Source organism: Danio aesculapii, chromosome 22, assembly GCF_903798145.1.
Source record: "Danio aesculapii chromosome 22, fDanAes4.1, whole genome shotgun sequence".
NCBI lineage: Eukaryota > Metazoa > Chordata > Actinopteri > Cypriniformes > Danionidae > Danio > Danio aesculapii.
This window is the reverse complement of record NC_079456.1, coordinates 25,714,050-25,732,237: the sequence shown is the minus strand read 5'-3', so window position 1 is coordinate 25,732,237 and position 18,188 is coordinate 25,714,050. Positions and strand designations below refer to the sequence as shown.

Genomic DNA, 18,188 nt, shown 5'->3' with positions numbered 1-18,188 from the left:
ATATATATATATATATATATATATATATACATATACATATATATATATATATTATTTCAAACTACTAAAATGTTAATTAAGGTCACATTGTTAAACTGCAGAATTGAATTTTCAACATTAAAAGTCGACAAAGCAGAGATCAAGGCCCCATAAAGCAATTCGTTGCAGAAAACCCATAAATCATGAATTACGTAAACTGTCAATAGCCTTTTGTTTTATCACCGCTCTTCCAGTGAGAGTAGTTGAGCTCAAGAACATCAAATAAGAAGCGTCTTGAAGGGGGCAGGAAATGTCAGATACTAGAGAGCTTTTGATTGATCATGATTTGGTGAGATGGTATGAGGTGACGTGAATAAAACCGTTGCTTCATTTAGGCCAAGGTTGCCCAAACTCGGTCCTGGAGGGCCGGTGTCCTGCAGATTTCAGCTCTAACCTGCCTCAACACACCTTGTTCTGTGGATGTCTCTAGAAAGCCTAGTAAGAGCTTGATTATCTAGCCCACGTGTGTCTAATTGGGGTTGGAACTAAACTTTGCAGGACACTGCCCTCCAGGACCGAGTTTGGGCACCCCTGTTTTAGGCGGAAGTGACAAACTACTAGCTTTACATGTTCATATCAGTTTTATATCTTCTAAATGCAAATTTTGTCTCTATTTTGGTGCACACTAGCTTATAGATGTTGATACTAACATCTAAAAAACGTCATGAGACCTTTAAAAGTGTTATAGTGGAAAACAAATGAATAATCGTACAAGTCTGATCTGAGATACAGTACACAAGAAATCCCTTCATATTGTACTGTTGTGTTTTTATTCATAATGATCAATACAAAATACAAAAATAAATCGTTACATAAAAAAAATCCTTATATATTTTTAAAGTGGCTCAAAAACATTACAGCAATCGGGCATTTGAGTCAAAACATCAGAATCGGGTGTGTTAGATAGACGTGTGATAAAAACCAAAAACTCACATCTCTTCATCCTGTGGCTAAAAACAAAACACGCTATATACGGAATACATACAGTAATATTAACTTAGTCTACAAGTCGCTTGCGCTTCAGTTTTGGTCCCTGTTCAACCCATTCACTGACAGCCATTTAGTGCTGGAGAATATTTACAAGTTGATCCAAACTGCAGCCAGTATGAGGGCACTCGACAGTAAAGATCGGTATGTAAATGCTGTTCATTAAGGCCTGAGTCATGAAATGTCGCAGACAGAAGTTAAGCTGCCATGGCGTGATTGCATTACAACACCTGCTTTATTCACACACACTTTTTCTTCTTGAATTTCAGTGTCTGGTGTTTGCTACACACAAGTAGCAGTAAGAAAGGAATACAGGAAGCTTTGATTCTACTTCCTGTAGTAGCGTGCCTTCATTAAAAGTCTCTGTTCCAAAACCTCGCTATCTGCTGCCTACATAGTGCGCTACACAACAGACATCACAGTAACTATCATAACTGATTTTAAATGTTATACAAATTTGTCGCCTCACAATTGATTTCAAACAGTTATGTAGTTGACGTAAGCGTCTAGCGTCTAGATAGGTCACTTTGTAGGTCACTTTGTAGGTTTTGGAATGGAATTAGCATTAGCATGTTTTACCATAGGGCTATATAGAATTCTAAAGTTAGCATTAGCCTTTCTGGATTGCATAACTTTAGCATGCTGAATCACAAAATTAGCATTAGCATTCTGGATCATTAGTATGTATGGTGAGCTTTTAGACCCCTAAAGCAACACGTAACAATGTTTGCTTGTTTTTAATGTTGTTAACATTAATGAAAACTCTATAAAATGTATTAAATGTTCGCCATCTTAGATCTTTAATCGAGAGTATTACATTCTGCGATTAGTTTATTTGTTAAATACAAGTCATATTGCTTTAAAAAAGTTGGTAAGTGGTTTGTTTTGGTTTTGGAACAGAGCAAGATTTAGCATTGCTGGATTACAGAGCTAGCGTTGGCATTGTTGGATCACAGATATATTGTTAGCATGTTGGACCAAAGAGCGTTAAGGACACCTGTGCACACCAGGACGCTTTTTGCTTGCATTTTCCATCGACGTTTAATGCCTCATGACTAAATAAAGAGCGGCAATGTGATCGTGCACACCAACGCACAAAACGGCAGGTGTAAAAGCGTCATTTTTAAAGAAACGCCTCATGCTCGTTTTCCGTTAAGTAACTTTAACGCCAGTAACTTTAACAACAAGCGTGCCAACTTTCTGTCTTCTTCTGTGTTACAAGCGGGTGTCAGAAGCTTAAAGTTGTGTAGCGCCATCTAACGTCAAGAAGTGATTTTGCATTCTCTTCTGCTCAACGCCAGAGAAAATCGCTTTGGAAAAATGTCTAAAAAAAACTACCAAAAAAAAAAAAACTCTGCCGATTAACACAAACAAAGAGTGTCCCAGTGTGTACGAGCCTTTAGATTGCTGGACCACAGAGCTAATATTAGCATTAAATGACTACAGAATGAGTTTTAGCAAAGTTTGACCACAGAGTTAGCATTAGCATTCTGGGTCACAGAGCTTAGGTTAACATTACTGGACCACATAATGAATTTTAGCATTGTTTGCCCAAGGAGCTAACATTGCTGGACAATAAAGCTTATTTTAGCATTACTGGACCACAAAGCAACCATTAGCATGAGCTAATGTTAGCAACGCTTGGCCACAGAGCTAATATTAGCATTGTTTTATCACAGAACTGGTGTTAGCATTGTTGGTTCACAAAGCTATAATGATCGTAGCTGAATTGCAAAGCTAGCATTATCCATTAGCATTAGCTTATGTGAGATTTTAAGCACTTATACTAAAGCCTAGCAGCAAAACAATGCAAAAGTGAGCTTGAACAGGGGCAGTTTTACCTTTCTGCTTACTTTTTTGTTTTCACTTGCAAACGTCCCTTACTAACCTCAAACTATCCTAAAAACTAAACATCTCTCACAGCTAGCACACAAATCCACAAACTCTCATTTTTACTGTCTTTTAACCATGTAAATATCTCCCTGGCCTTCACATTCAGTCACACAGACTCGTGCGAGGGTAAATATTAGCAGTGTGCGGCGACGATGAATGCGTTCGGTGTGTGTTTGTGTGTGTGTTTGTTGAGCTGATGCTCCAGAGGCAGGTTCAGGTGAAGAAGTGCTGTTTGTGCAAGCAGTCCAGAAAGAGGAAGAGTGGTCAACGAGGGCGAGACTCTAGGACACGAGACTCTTTGGACTTCAGAGATTCTCTGCAGTCCTCCTCGCACAGCCTTGTCTGTTTACTCTGAGCGTTTCTTCTTTATTCTGAAAAAAAGAGAGGGTTTTAGATCATTACACATTACCAATTGTCTTTTTTTCATGTGTTTTTAAGATCGGCACGGCGGCTCAGTGGTTAGCACTGTTGCCTCACAGCAAGAAGGTCGGCATTTCGACCAGTTGGCATTTCTGTGTGGAGTTTGCATGTTCTCCCCATGTTCGCGTGGGTTTCCTCCGGGTTCACCGGTTTCCCAGACAGTCCAAAGACATGTGCTATAGGTGAATTGAATAAACTAAATTGGCCGTAGTGTATGAGTGTGTGTGAATGTGAGTGTATGGATGTTTCCCAGTACTGGGTTGCAGCTGGAAGGGCATCCACTGTGTAAAACTTATGCTGGAATAGTTGGCAGTTCATTCCACTGTGGCAACCTCTGATAAATAAGGGACTACGCAAGGAAAATGAATGAATGAATGAATGAATGAATGTGCTTTTAAAGACTAATATAGTGCATTTGAATGCTCTGTCCTTTAAAAAATATATTTCTAGTTTCTCAGACAAGAGTCTAAAATCTAAGAAAAAAACAGAAAGCTGCACTGATTGATCTTAAATATGTCAGTGCCTTTGTGTTGTCTCAAGATGGACGCCAGTAATTATTTTAAGGCACATTTATGATTTATTGACAATATGGCCAAACTATCTGGCCTAATCCTGGTTTAGTCTGTGAAACCAGACCATAAAAGCTTTTCATGAGATTCGGAGGTTTTATAGTATAGAAATTATATAATATTGAATTTTATTTCTGTATAAATAAAATATAAACATTGAACATAAATATAGAATAATTATATATTAATGTATAATTATATAAAGTTATTATAGTCATTAAACATTTCTAGATTTCTAAATCAATATTTATAAAACACACGCGCACGCACGCACGCACATACACGTTCCTTGTTCTAGTGTCACCAAATCAATATGACAATTTTCAAAATTCTTATTTATAATCTACATATTTTGCATTTAAGAAGTTTATAGAGCATTGATTAAACTCCAGAATAATTGTGTGTAAAATTTAGATATTGGTAGACCATTTATGAACAACTTAACATTTGAACTAATTTTATTTAGCTTTTATTTTTATTCATTTTTTAGTCATTTTAGTAAAAGTAGTCATTTCAGTATTTAAATCAACTGCCCATTAGTAACCAAAGAAGCATTTTTAAGTTTTCAGTTTTTCATACGTTACGTTTTTATGCAATATTTAACTTGTTTATTTTTATTTTTGTTTTAATTTTAGTGATTTTAGAACTTTGACTTACTTTATTTCAATTAGTTGCCAAGTCATCATTCCCAATTTTCATTAAACATGTTCGTTTTTAACCAGAAATTGTAATAATGTTTAAATCTACTGAAATAAAGTGTATTTTTATTTCCATTTTAATTTGAGTAATTTTACTAGTTCAACTTATATTACTCATAAACGGCATATAAATATTATATTAAAATATTATATATTATAAACTAATTATTTGAATACTTTGTCAGCTTCAGTCAACAAAGTAATAAATAAAAACAGCATTTCTCCAGACTCAATAACGATCAGCACATATATACAGTTGAAGTCAGAATTATTAGCCCCCTTTGAAATTTTTTTCTACTTTTTTAAATGTTTCCCAAATGATGTTTAACAGAGCAAGGACATTTTCACAGTATGTCTGATCATATTTTTTCTTCTGGAGAAAGTCTTATTTGTTTTATTTTGGCTAGAATAAAAGCAGTTTTACATTTTTTTAAAATCCATTTTAAGGTCAAAATTATTAGCCTCTTTAAGCTATATCTTTTTTCGATAGTCTACAGAACAAACCATCATTATATAATAACTTTCCTAATTACCTTAAAGTGTAAAATATTATTTACTGTCATCATGGCAAAGATAAAATAAATCAGTTAATAGAAATGAGTTATTAAAACTATTACGTTTTGAAATGTGTTGAAAAAAATCTCTCCGTTAAATTAAAATGGGGGGGGGGGGGGGGGGGAATAAACAGGGGGGCTAATAATTCAGGGAGTTTAATAATTCTGACTTCAACTGTATTTTTTTAAATTTTATGATTTAACAGCATCAGTCATTTTGTCTGTCCGCCTCAATAGGAGGTTGTAATTAATAGTGGCGTAAAACTCTCCCCTCTGCTGTTCCCTTATCATTAATCTACTATTAGTATAATTAAAGAACAGAGGTTAAATGCTGAAGGCTCCATGGTAGAGTTTAATTACCTACTTAAATATATGTGTCACATGTATAACCCTAAATTACCTAATAACATTCCACATATGCCACTTAAATGTTAGGAACAACAGTGTTTAAACTGGAGGTACGATTTTAAAATAGTTTAAAAAGAGTTTGAGGCATTTACATTAGATTAGACGCCTGTTTAACTAAAAATGAAAACTCTGTATGGTATTTTGGTCATTATTTTGCATGACAATAGAGGTACAGTATATTACTACACTGTTAAACAAATGTTGAATTTGAGTCATATTAACTGTAGAAGTCATTTCAACTTACGTCAATTAAACTGACTTTTTATTAAACGAACATATTATTAACCTGACAATTAAACATGATTAAGAACAAGTTAATTTAGTATAAATTTAAACATTTGTTTTTTAAATTTGATTATTTTAAAAGTTTTATTGTTTCAGCTTATTTTGAAAAAGTTTAAATAATATAAAAACACATGTTGTCATGACTAGAAGAGTTTAGATGCAAATGTTTTTCTCAGACTGTTGTTTGTAGTTTGTAATTTTACTCTTAGTGCAAATAATATGTAATTTTCATTTCCTTTAAAGTGAAATAACTGAACATGAAAATATGAGGTTAAGAAAAAATGCAAGTTTTAGAGGAGATTTTCAGACAGCATTTAGAGGTTTTTGCACCTGAACTCTTCACTTTTTGATCATATGATGTTTTGACAGTGTATGTAAATCTTTTTTTATTGCTTTATTTATTTTATTTACATTTTGTCATTTGAGGGATTAAATTGATCCAATCCTGACTATTAGAATCTATAAGTAAAAACATTTGTGTAGCAACAGATCTGGCTTTAGCATTGCTAATGTTAGCATGATGTGTCAATTCTGGTTGTTTTTGCAAATCTGTGTGAAACTGATCTGTTTTGACAACATTATTGTCTGTATGTGAAACTGTTTGTTGTAGTGTAAATGTCAATGCTAATGCATTCTCATTAGTTGTGGACAATACTAAAAATAATTTAAATTGCGATTAATTTAGCCTGATCTCAAATGGGAAACGTTTCTAGTTTACGTTATGTGAGTTTAGTGGCTAATTCATAGGAATTTGTACAAGTTCAGTCATACGAAAATGAGGTGTGGCACCTAACCCCATCCCTAACCCCAACCGTAATTGGGGGATAAACAAATCGTACTAAATTGTACAAATGAGATTGTACAAATTCATACGAATTAGCCACTAAATCAAAAAATTAGAATTGCCGTGAGATTGTGTTGGATTAATCAGATGATTTTCTGTTTTTTTCCCCACCCCTCTTGTGACTCGTGGTTTGTCTGTGTGTATTCAGAGCCAGTGAGCGATGGACTTTTAAAATAAAAATAATAATAATAATAAAACATGTTTAATATTAATAAAAATAATTGTCCGCGTTAATTATGCTGTAACGCAATTATAACGCAAAAATATGACGTTAACTTTTCCAGCTCTAAATTTTATATTTGACTTGACGTCAATTGGGTAAAAATATATAATTATAAATGGTTTAAATTACACTAAATCACACCGATTTTAATCTCTGGTGATTCAGTGATTGCAAATAGTTTACATTTATATTAGGTCAAAATATAATTCATTTAATTGTAATCAGATTGATTTCATTTGTTCCTACGTGCATTTTTTTGTATTGTGTCCAAGTATCAGAAAGCATATTTAAAAACATTTGTAGATCTCCAAGTTGTATGTACATAAAATGCTTCTGTTTAAAGCATCTACAACTGAATTTTGCATTAGTTTAAAAATGTAACAATTTCATTTTGAAATTACATTTTGCATATGTATTAGTGCATATTAGTGCATAAAGTCTTGTTGTCTTAATTTTTTTGTTGTTGAATTAAATGAACTTTTCTAATCATCTCAAATTACTACTTAAAATATTAGGTTGAACTTTGCATAACTTAAAAAATGTAGTTGAAACTTGATTCACTTATTAAAATAAGTTAAAACAACATAAAAATATTTGTGATGCTCAGGAGACCCCAGCATAAAAGAGTTTCTTCTTACTTGTTAATGGCATTCTTTAGATACTGCTGAAGCCATTTGGTCTTGGGGTTGATGCAGACCTCTCTGTTGTTCTTCAGCTTGGCACTGGTAATGAGAGAGAGAAAAGAAGGGATTTGTTACAGACGAGAGCAGAATGGAGACTGAACCTTCCTCCCTGAGCGCCTCTACAGTGTGTTTTATCAGATCATATCAGCTGTCCGTCATGGACCACATTTCAGCCGCTCCATTCTACTCTATACTGCCCTCCATCTGATAACAGCACTCAATTAAAGCCCTTTCGTAAGGACAGTGTTGTGCTGTCTGGAGGTTTACTGTTTTCCAGGATCCGGAAGATTCCTGCTGTTTACATGTATATAAATTGATTATAGTGGTATATATTTTTAATTTACACTTATTTACACTATAATATACACTTTCTTACACTGTAAAGAAAAATCTTGCTGCCTTAAATTTTTTAGTTGAATCAAATTAACTTTTCTAGTGATTTCTCAACCTACATCAATAAAAATGGCTAAAATATTAAGTTAATAACTAAATAAATTGAGTTGAAACTTGATTCACTTATTAAAATAAGGTAAAGCAATAAAAAATATTTGTCTTGACTTTATGTCATTCCATTTTTACAGTGTATATCATTTTCAAACATTATGTTTGCCTATGAATTTGATTACATTTTAAGTATCTTTATATCATTTAAATATCAGTGTTGTGCTGTCTTTGGTTTGGCGTTTTCCAGGATCCAGAAGATTCCTGCTGTTCATGTGTATATAGATTGACTGTAGTGGTATTTGTTTTTAATTTATTAAACGAATAGTTACCCAAAGCTTACATTTCTGTCATTTTAATTCACAATTTACTCTTTCTTTTATCTGTTGAACACATTGAAAGATATTTTGAAAAATGTTGGAAAGCCATCTTAGACTTCCATAGTATGGGGTTAATAGTTTCTAACATTTTTGCAAAATATTTTCATTTGTGTTTTACACAAAAAAAAGGAAAATCATTAAAAGGTTTGAAACCACTTGAGGGTGTATAAATAATGAGTACATTTTCATTTTTGGGTGAACTGTCCCTTTAATTCTGAAATGAAATGGATGATATGTAAGCTTGTTTACACAAAGTCCAAATTTACTAAGATCTGCAAGAAATAAACATGAAATTTTCATTCATTTATTCATTTTCCTTCAGCTTAGTACCTTTATTCATCAGGGGTCGACACAGTAGAATAAATCGCCTACTTAAATTAAGAATTTGAACATTTAAATTCAGAAATGTGAGATGTCAACTCAGAGGTGTACAGTAGTCTATATGGATTGAAGTGGATTAAAACCTTTGATCAAAGTTGTTGCATATAACAACACTCATTCTTGTCTCATGCCAATTTATTTTGATCAATTTTAAATGTTCACTACTGTAATCTCGTAATTGTGGGATAAAACACAGTATTCAGATTAACAACTGTCAGATTTCACTCTGCAGATTTGCATGTAAATGTTAACATGCACTCAGGAGATACAATTGTGAGTTAAACACAGGAATTAAAAAATGTAGACTCAAAATTGTGAAGTTTTTCGAAATTGTGAAACGTAAACTCAGAAATGTCAGGATTGTGAAATAAAAAACACAGAAATCTGGGTAACAAAGTCAGATTTCAGAGTTTATATTTTATAGTTTACATTTGCATCTAAATATTAACTCAGAATCAGGAGATACAACATTTGGAAATTATAAAGGGTAAACTCAATAATCTCTAGAGCAAAGTCAATATGTTAAATTGGTATTGGGAAACAACTCATAATTTGTGAAACAGTAAAACAAAGCCAAATCTTCTCTAGACCTCACAAAGTTTTACATTGTACATTTAGAAATGTGTTTAGTCTTTTTTTAATTCTGTACATTTTTAATACTATATGTTTGCTTTTTATTTTACTAATTTTTTTTTACTTTGGCATTAATTTACATTAAATAAGTTGTAGTTACACTATAGCTTAAGTGCCAATTCTCACTATTAACTGTAGTGTTATTAAGATATGTGCTGTTTATTAGTACTTATAAAGTACATAGTGTAGCATGCTAGGGAAGGTTAAAGTACAGTTCCTGTGTTATATTTGGTGTGTGATTATGTTTTGTTATGTGGGGTTTTAAGGGGCTGGATTATGGGGAAAAACAAGTCTGCGCACTCGAGATGGGATGCACAAGAAAGAGAGTTTTTGTTCCGGCAAACGAAAGGATTACTTGTCTGTTTAAAACATGCAAAAGGTCATTAAAAAGACAAGTTTTAACTGTTAAACGCTTCCTGGTCGGCCTTCTTCAGTCTGTTCCAATATTCTGCGTGATTTTATTCTACATCCCTAATCAATGCCAGTAGAGTTCAAGGCAAAAGTCATTGTTAATTGTTTGTTAATAGTTTGAATTGTACTCTAAAATAAATAACGAAGTTACCATGTGTGCCATGTTTTTTTTTTCTTCTTCGGACCACCATAATCTCCCTCTTTCATAGAAATTCTATTATATTTTGCTTTTGTAATGGGGCAAAAATATTCTACGCTATAAAAAAACTACTGGGTTCCACACAATCGATTTATGTTGGGACAACATGAATGAACTAAGTTAACTTAACAAATTTAGGTGGATTAAACATAAAACTTTTAAGTTGCCCCTCAAAATAACTCAAGAATCATGTTGTTTCAGCTCATTTTAAATAACTAGTTTGAACAAACATCAAATGTCTTATTTTGAGTGTATAAATATTTACTTTAAAGACCCTGGAATTGTGAAATGTGTACATTAGTGATCAATCAATGTGAGATGGATCCAATGAATAGGCCTGTTTATAAGCATTATTTACCATGGTAGTCTCAGAGTAAACAATGCTTGATGTGAGATTTTCTGTTTTAAAGACAAAGAGAAAGTCAAGAATTTGAAAGCGCCTCAATCTGAAGTCTTTCTGTCTGATATCTGACCTCCAAATGAGCTTTGTCAAATCCTCTCAAACGCTCCGCTCCGCCACACATGGAGAAAACCACACAAATGACACCCAGACTTCACACCTCGCCGCCAAAAGGCTGTGTTTGAGAATTAGCGGCTCACGTTGCCATTCAAACGGCTCTTATTCGTGTTTCCGACACCTCACACACGCATCTCCAAATCAGTCTAGACAAATGGAGCTGGGATAAAAGATACTCTGAACTCCCAAATCTGCAAGCTAATCAACTTCCCCATCAGTAAGCTAACTCTGAGTGTAATGCTATCCCTGCTAGTTTTCTGCCGGGATGTTTTCCATCTGTTTGTTTGTTTGTGATTTGGCTTTCAGAGTTAATCTAACTAGTCTAAACGATCCTTTGCGAAAGTCTGTCGGTGGTCTGGGCCCGAGCCAGCAGGTAGTAATTACCTCACAGCTAGCTAATGCTAACAACAAAATGAGTGATGTGCGGGGGAAAAGGCTAGGTGGCTGTCTTTCATCTCGGCCAACCAATCCCAAAGCATTTCTAAACAAGATGTGTGGAAGACGGCAGATTAAAGGTGATTTCCTCCGGCCCCAAAGTTTGTTCCATGAATGACCCTGGGCTACATGCTAACCCCTCTAACCCCTGTAACCTTGATCCGCCTGTAGCGCTTTGGCTTTTTGCTGCCCGTCGGGGTACAAATGGTCCGGTTTAATACATTCCAGACGGCTGAAGTAATACCAAATGCTGGTAAAAATGAAAACGACAAGGTTGCTCACAACACAGAGCTAATCTTTTTGACCCTTAGAGATTATTGAGTCGTAAAAAGTAGAATCGAGCCGACGTCTCGTAATTTCTTGTTTGGTCGTTTTTGGTGTTTCACTGTTATTGAAGAATGCCAGATTTCTGCTTTCCCACACTGATTTTACTTATAACTGGACAATTGTGACTTTTAAAAACTGTTTCTGGAATTTAAAATTACTTTTTTATACAGTTGAAGTCAGAATTATTAACCCCCTTAATTATTAGCCCCCTTGTTTATTTTTTGTTCTGTAGACTATCAAAAAAAAAAAAAAACATAGCGTCAAGGGCCTAATAATTTTGACCTTAACATGGTTTTAAAAAAATTAAAAACTGCTTTTATTCTAGCTAAAATAAAACAAATAAGACTTTTTTCCAGAAGAATAAATATTATTATACATATTGTGAAAATTTCCTTGCTCTGTTAAACATCATTTGGGAAATATTTAAAAAAGAAAAATTCAAAGGAGAGGAGGTTTAATAATTCTGATTTCAACTGTATATATATATATATATATATATATATATATATATATATATATATATATATATATATATATATATATATATATATATATATATATATTAAACATTCAAACACAATGACTTACATATTCCGACCCACAAACATTTAAACAACAATTGACAATAAAAGATACCAAATACAAACAATACACAAGAAAGTAAAATAACAATAGACAAATACACTGTCAATAATAATAAAAAAAGAGAAGAAAAAATTCCTAAAATAAAATAAATAAAATACTGACCTTCAGTTTTAATCTAAATTAGTCTGATCCTCTTCAATTTACATTTCTGGTAGAATTTACAGTGCTCAGCATAATTGAGTACCCCCTATTCTGAAAATGAATATTTTTATCCATTTATCAGTGAATATAGGCAATATATATTGGTGCATTTAAACAAAACAGATTTATTAAACAGATATATTTATTAAAATAATATTTTAGTCACCAAACATATTTAGAAATTGAAAGATAATACAATTAAAGTCAAGCAAAATATTGCAAAAATAAATTACAACCTATAATTTTTTTTGCATCAGATTTTTTTTTTATTCTATAACATATAAATTTTGGTGTACTAATTTTTGAACCATTACTGTAAGTTATTTTGTTAGATAAGCTCCAGATTTGGCTTCAATACTGACTAATCTAATGTATATGCACAAATATAATATTGTAAAGCTTCCTATAGAAAATATGAATTTAAAAGAGGGACTAAGCCGAATTAATAATATAATATAATATAATATAATATAATATAATATAATATAATATAATATAATATAATATAATATAATATAATATAATATAATATAATATAATAATATTTAAATAATTAAAATAGATATTTCCTTGCTTCATTGTCATATAAGTTTAATTATTTATGATAATATATTCAGTATTTATATTATTTATATAAAAGCAAATAAAGGAAAAACACAATGCAAGTCAATGGTTACAGGTTTCCAACATTTTTCAAAATAGCTACTTTTGTGTTAAATAGAAAAGGAAACTCAAACAGGTGAGGAACAAGAGTAAATGATGACAAAATTCTCAGTTTAGGGTGAACCCTCCCTTTAAAGTGACCTTTGTCTGGTGTAACCTGATTAAGTGTAGTAAAATGGAGTAAAGTGTCTCACATGACTTGGAAAGGGCAGCTGGGAGTGTGGAGAAACTTGATCTCTCGGATGCTCCGTTGCGGGACGGTGTTGAGGGTTGAGCGACACCAGCACCTCTCCACCAGACTGATGGGCTTCGCTAAAAAAACAACAACACAAACAAACACTTACTAGAAAATCAAAGCAAACTCATAAATAGTCACTAAGAACTTTCCTGAAAGTTTTTTTTTGATACCTTTATCTTTACTAATACATTCACCAAAATATAAAATCTCTGTCATCATTTACTCACCCTTTACTTGTTTAAAACCTTTATGAGTTCCTGTCCTCTATTGAACACAAAAGAAGATATTTTAAAGAATGCTGGTTACTGGAAACTATTGACTTCCATTGTAGGGAAAAAAATACCATGGAATTCAATGGGTGACAGCAACCAGCATTCTTCAAAATATCTACTTTTGTGTTCAACAGGGGAAAAAATTCATATAGGCGTTGAACAAGTGAAGGGTGAGTAAATGATGACAGAAATTGTCATTTTTGGGTGAACTATCCCTTTATACCACACATCACGAAAACCACAAAAGACTTTCGTTTGTTTCAAATAATATTGTTTTGTTTCTAGCTTAACTTTGATTAAAATATGTAATCAAATCATCATATTAGATGATTTCTGAAATATCATGTGACTCTGAAGACTGGAGTAATGATGCTGAAAATGCAGCTTTTCATCCTATGGATAGTCAATAGGGAATTTGATGTGTGCCTGGAAGAAATAATACATTCATAAACGAATAAATATCATCTTCCAGCAATACATGAGCACTGAGGCCACTGCAAAACCAAAAGCCAAGATCTCATTTACAAAAACAGACTGAAATACACCTCCATGACACATCGGATGATGTATTTTTTGGCTGATTTCTAATAAAATAGAAGTTTCTAAATATATTCAACTACCAGATAGACATTTTAAATAGAGTATTTTTCAAATGTTTACTACTGTAATACTGTAAACGTACTGTTTTTTACTCTATAGTTTGGTCAAATATTGAAACCTTCTGGCCATAAGAAGCTTCGGTTATACTTTAATTTGATGGTCTGTTTGTTGAATTTAAGTTACATTGCATCTGCATGCCAATTAATTCTCATTAGATTATAAGTAGACTGTTAGGTTGGTGTTAAGGTTAGTGTAAGTTCTTATAGTCAGTTAAATGTCTGTTGAAGCAGCAGTATCAGCAGACATCAAGCAGACAGTCTACTAATACTCAAATGGACCATAAAAATAAAGTGTTACCGAAGATTCTTTTAAAACTTTCAAATTTGACCAACTTCATACTTTTGAATGGTACATTTTTCTTTCAAAATACAACTATTGCAAAAAGATGCTTAAGTGTCATGTAAATGATCCTTTGCTTTATTATTATAGAGATACTTTGCTCAAAAATTCTTTCATTTATTTCAGGAAATACAGCATAATATGAATTCAACATTTCAATATACACTTATAAATATTAATATAAAGATTGGCTACTGTTCAAACTACTTATTTAAAATGAGCTGAAAGCACAATTCTTAAGATTTGTTTTTGGACAACTTAATTGTTTTATGTTCAATCCACTTGCATTTGTAAAATTAATTAAGTTTACGTAATCAATTTGTGTTGGGACTACAAGAAGGAATTGTGTGGAACCCAGAAATGTTTACAGTATAAAATAATTAATTCCTAATCTTAAAGAGACAGTTCACCCCAAAATTAAAATTTCTTTGTCATTTACTGTCACTTAAGTGATTCTAAACTTTCAACTTTCTTTCTTTGGTTGAACACAAAAGAAGATATTCTGAATAATGTTGAAAAAAAAAACCAGCCATTGACATCCATATAAAAAAAGTACAGTGGAAGTGAATGGCTGTTTTTTCCCTCCAACATTTGTCAGAATATCTTATTTTGTGTTCAAAACAGAAGAAAGACGATGAAGAAATATACATTTTTGGTGAACTGTTCCTTTAATATCATATTTAAAAGTATGCGAATATAACATATTTAATCTTAAACCTTTGAATGGTGTATGGAAATATAAATTCAGTGTATTTAAATGAATTTTTCTATTAAGAAATCAAAATGTTTGCATGGAAACACTTTGAACTATACATGTAGTCCATTCAGTTCAATTCAATATGTTACAAATGTATTGCCAAAGTATTTATAAAGTTTACATTAAAAGAACATACACTGTAAAGAAATCCCGGTTGCCTTTATCCTTATGAGCCCATTGAACTTATGTCATGTTAAACTGATTTACTGTAAAACCGCTTGCGTAACTTAGAAAATTAAGTTAGAACTTGATTAACTTAGTTCAATAAGTTACAGTGAACTAAAAACATGCTGTCATGACTAATAAATCATATAATTTTTACAGTGTACATATATCTAATAATAATAATAATAAAAATAATAATAATAAAACCTACATTTTAGGATAAAACTATAATAATAAATAATAATCAGTATAAAGTTTTAGTCTCTCTCTCTCTCTCTTTATATATATAACACACATCACACTGAAATCACATTTTAGACACTTGATTTCCACCCAAAACATTGGATAAATCAACTAAAAGCATCCAAATCATCTCCGTCACAACACAAACCTGAACTTTTCCTTTTGCATTTTAACCCAATCGTAATACTGAAGATAAAAAACACGCGTTCAGTTTGTGAAAGCGTGTGTAAGTGTTGGATCACCTGCGTCCCTGATCATTAAAAACAGATTAGCCTGCTCTTCTAGCGGCCCTCATTCACTCATTCAGGGGCCACATTTTTCATAAAGAGCTCTTTTTAAAGGGCCCTCGGCAGGAAATCCAGCAGAAACTCTCAGATTGCTGCATTAAATGAATCGCTCTCCGAATTCCTCCGCATCTCCTTGGTTTTCAGTAATGTCAAGCTCTGAAATTTCCATCAGTATCTGAAGTCTGTGCGTTCTCTTTTGTGATGATAAACACAGTGGCCCATTAAGCTTTGACTAAACACAGCGCGAGTGAACTTTCTGCTGTAGTGTTCCCTAATTAGACAGTAATTTAAAGAGTTGGGGAATAAAGTAAACAACTCTGGCTGTCTTTTTTTTTCGCAACAAAGCCAAGTTCAGCTGGTTAAACATCTCCGTCATCTGAGTCAGAGATGGTAACATGTAAAGACATGTGCTTAACGTGACCATGCATATGCAAATGAGCTGAAAGGTGATATTTATGGATGTGCTTAATGAGCGTTAATAAGATAATGATCGGTAGATGGAAACATCACTGTTGTTGAGAACTTGGTAGTAGAACAGTTTGGCAGTTTAAGAGAAGACAATAACACAGAAAAAAGATTATTGAGATTCTACTTTAAATTGTCACATTTAAATAAAAGATTTACATATTTTTTATTAAATTTACAAAAATTTGCGGAGTGAAAATTGTTCCAGAAGTAAAAACTACCTAAAAGGATTGTTTTCAGTGTAGTGAATTTTATATTCAGTAAGTAGTTCTGTTTTAGTTTGTTGTATTTGTTAGATTTGTTTGTTGCTTTTAGTTTAGTTTAGAGTTTGTTTTTAGGTGTCTGGCTAGTTTAGTTTTTCTTTAAGTTTTATTGTTTATTTTTTTAAAGTTGTTTAGATTACTTTAGTCTGGTCATTTGTTTTATTTTCTGTAGTGTTTGGTAATTTACTTGTTTTATGTGCAATATATATATATATATATATATATATATATATATATATATATATATATATATATATATATATATATATATATATATATATATATATATATATGTATATATATATATGGGGTTTATATTTTCGCTCAGTCTTTGTTTTGATTTCTTTGATTTTAGTTTTATTTTAGTTTTGATTGTATTTTTAGTTTGTCTGGTTTGTTTAGTTTTACCTTTTAATGTTTTTTGTTTGTTTGTTTATTTTTAATTAATTTAAATTTTGTCATTTGTTTAGTAAAAGTAAAAGTTGTTTAGATTAGTTTAGTCTGGTCACTTGTTTTATTGTCTGTTGTGTTTGGTAATTTACTTGTTTTATGTGCAAGAAATAAATTAATATTTTATGATGTTTGTATTTTAGTTCAGTCTTTCGGTTTCTTTTATTTTAGGGTTTTATTTTGTTTTATTTAGTTTTGAGTGTTTTTAGTTTTCCCTTTTAGTTTAGTTTGTTTGTTAAGTTTTTTATTTGTTTAATCTGTTTTATTTTGTACATATTGATTTGTTTAGTGTTTGGTAATTTAGTCATTTACTTGCTTTTTATGTGGAAAAACAAAATTAATATTTTATGTTATCGAATGATACATTTATAATGAATGTATTGATTTAATTTACATTAAATTTGTTATAAAGTAAAGTTTTAGCAGACAAGATGTCTAGAATAATACCAGAATTCATTTTCATTTCAATTATTTTGTTAATCTTTTTGTTCTTATGTTGTTGCTATATTTTATTTCAGTTAGTCAGTTAGTTAGTTAGTAAGCATTGATTTTTGTTAGTTTTGTTACTTTTTTTTGTCCATCAAGTTAAACTGAATGAATTGTAGAGAAATGTTAATTTGGCAAAAAAAAAGTCAAAATTTAAGGTTTTCTTAATCATTTTAAACAAAATCCTTTCACATTCAGTAACCCTAAATCACAAACACCAATATCCATCAAAAAGTTTCTCTACTAAACAAATATTAACACAGCATCTCAAAAAAAGCATGAGTTATATTCTCAACCACTGCAGATGTAATCAAAAATGTCCTACCGTCAGTCTCTGGGCTCCAGAAGGCGAGCGTCAGCAGCGCCACCAGCGCTACTACTTTGCTATCCATGCCAAGAGCGTGTGTGTGTGTTCTGTTGATCACAGCGAGTGTCCAGAGCTCAGTGTGGCGTCTCAGTCTGTGTGGAGTGTAAAAACTGAGGGCTGGCGGGACAGAAGCAGGAGGAGGAGTGCAGGAGGAGGCGGAGATGCAGATGCAGATCCCCCCTGAAGAAAACCTGAAGAAAATTCTCAGAGCGCTCAGGAGGAACTCACTGTATTTCCTGACTCTTGGTTTATCAGTTGCATATCAGATTCTCTTCTGTTATTAGTTAAATAGATACACTAAAAAAACAGCACAATTCTTCATTTTTTGTGGGACAACTTAATTGTTTTGTGTGTAATCCACTTTATTTGGTAAAAACGATTAAGTTAACTTAATAGATTCGTGTTGGGACAACATGAAGT

At 32.1% G+C, this 18,188-nt stretch overlaps 1 protein-coding gene across 1 annotated transcript; it reads right to left on the bottom strand.

The window, feature by feature from the left end:
• Window positions 1-790: 790 nt before the first annotated feature.
• Window positions 791-17,879, bottom strand: cxcl12b (chemokine (C-X-C motif) ligand 12b (stromal cell-derived factor 1)). The gene is made up of 4 exons (XM_056448122.1): window positions 17,727-17,879; window positions 12,971-13,088; window positions 7,559-7,642; window positions 791-3,290 (listed from the first exon to the last, which is right to left on the bottom strand). The coding sequence occupies exons 1-4, from the start codon at window positions 17,791-17,793 to the stop codon at window positions 3,266-3,268; spliced, it is 294 nt and encodes a 97-aa protein (XP_056304097.1). The 5' UTR covers window positions 17,794-17,879; the 3' UTR covers window positions 791-3,265.
• Between the last annotated feature and the right edge of the window lie 309 nt (window positions 17,880-18,188).

Excerpts from the sequence above, each read along its gene's own strand:
- cxcl12b (XM_056448122.1), bottom strand. The coding sequence starts at position 17,793 with ATGGATAGCAAAGTAGTAGCGCTGGTGGCGCTGCTGACGCTCGCCTTC. Across the intron at positions 7,643-12,970 it reads AGCTGCCCTTTCCAAGTCAT|TGCCAAGCTGAAGAACAACA; the intron begins GTGAGACACTTT and ends TCTCATTACCAG. Across the intron at positions 3,291-7,558 it reads CTAAAGAATGCCATTAACAA|AATAAAGAAGAAACGCTCAG; the intron begins GTAAGAAGAAAC and ends TCTTTTTTTCAG.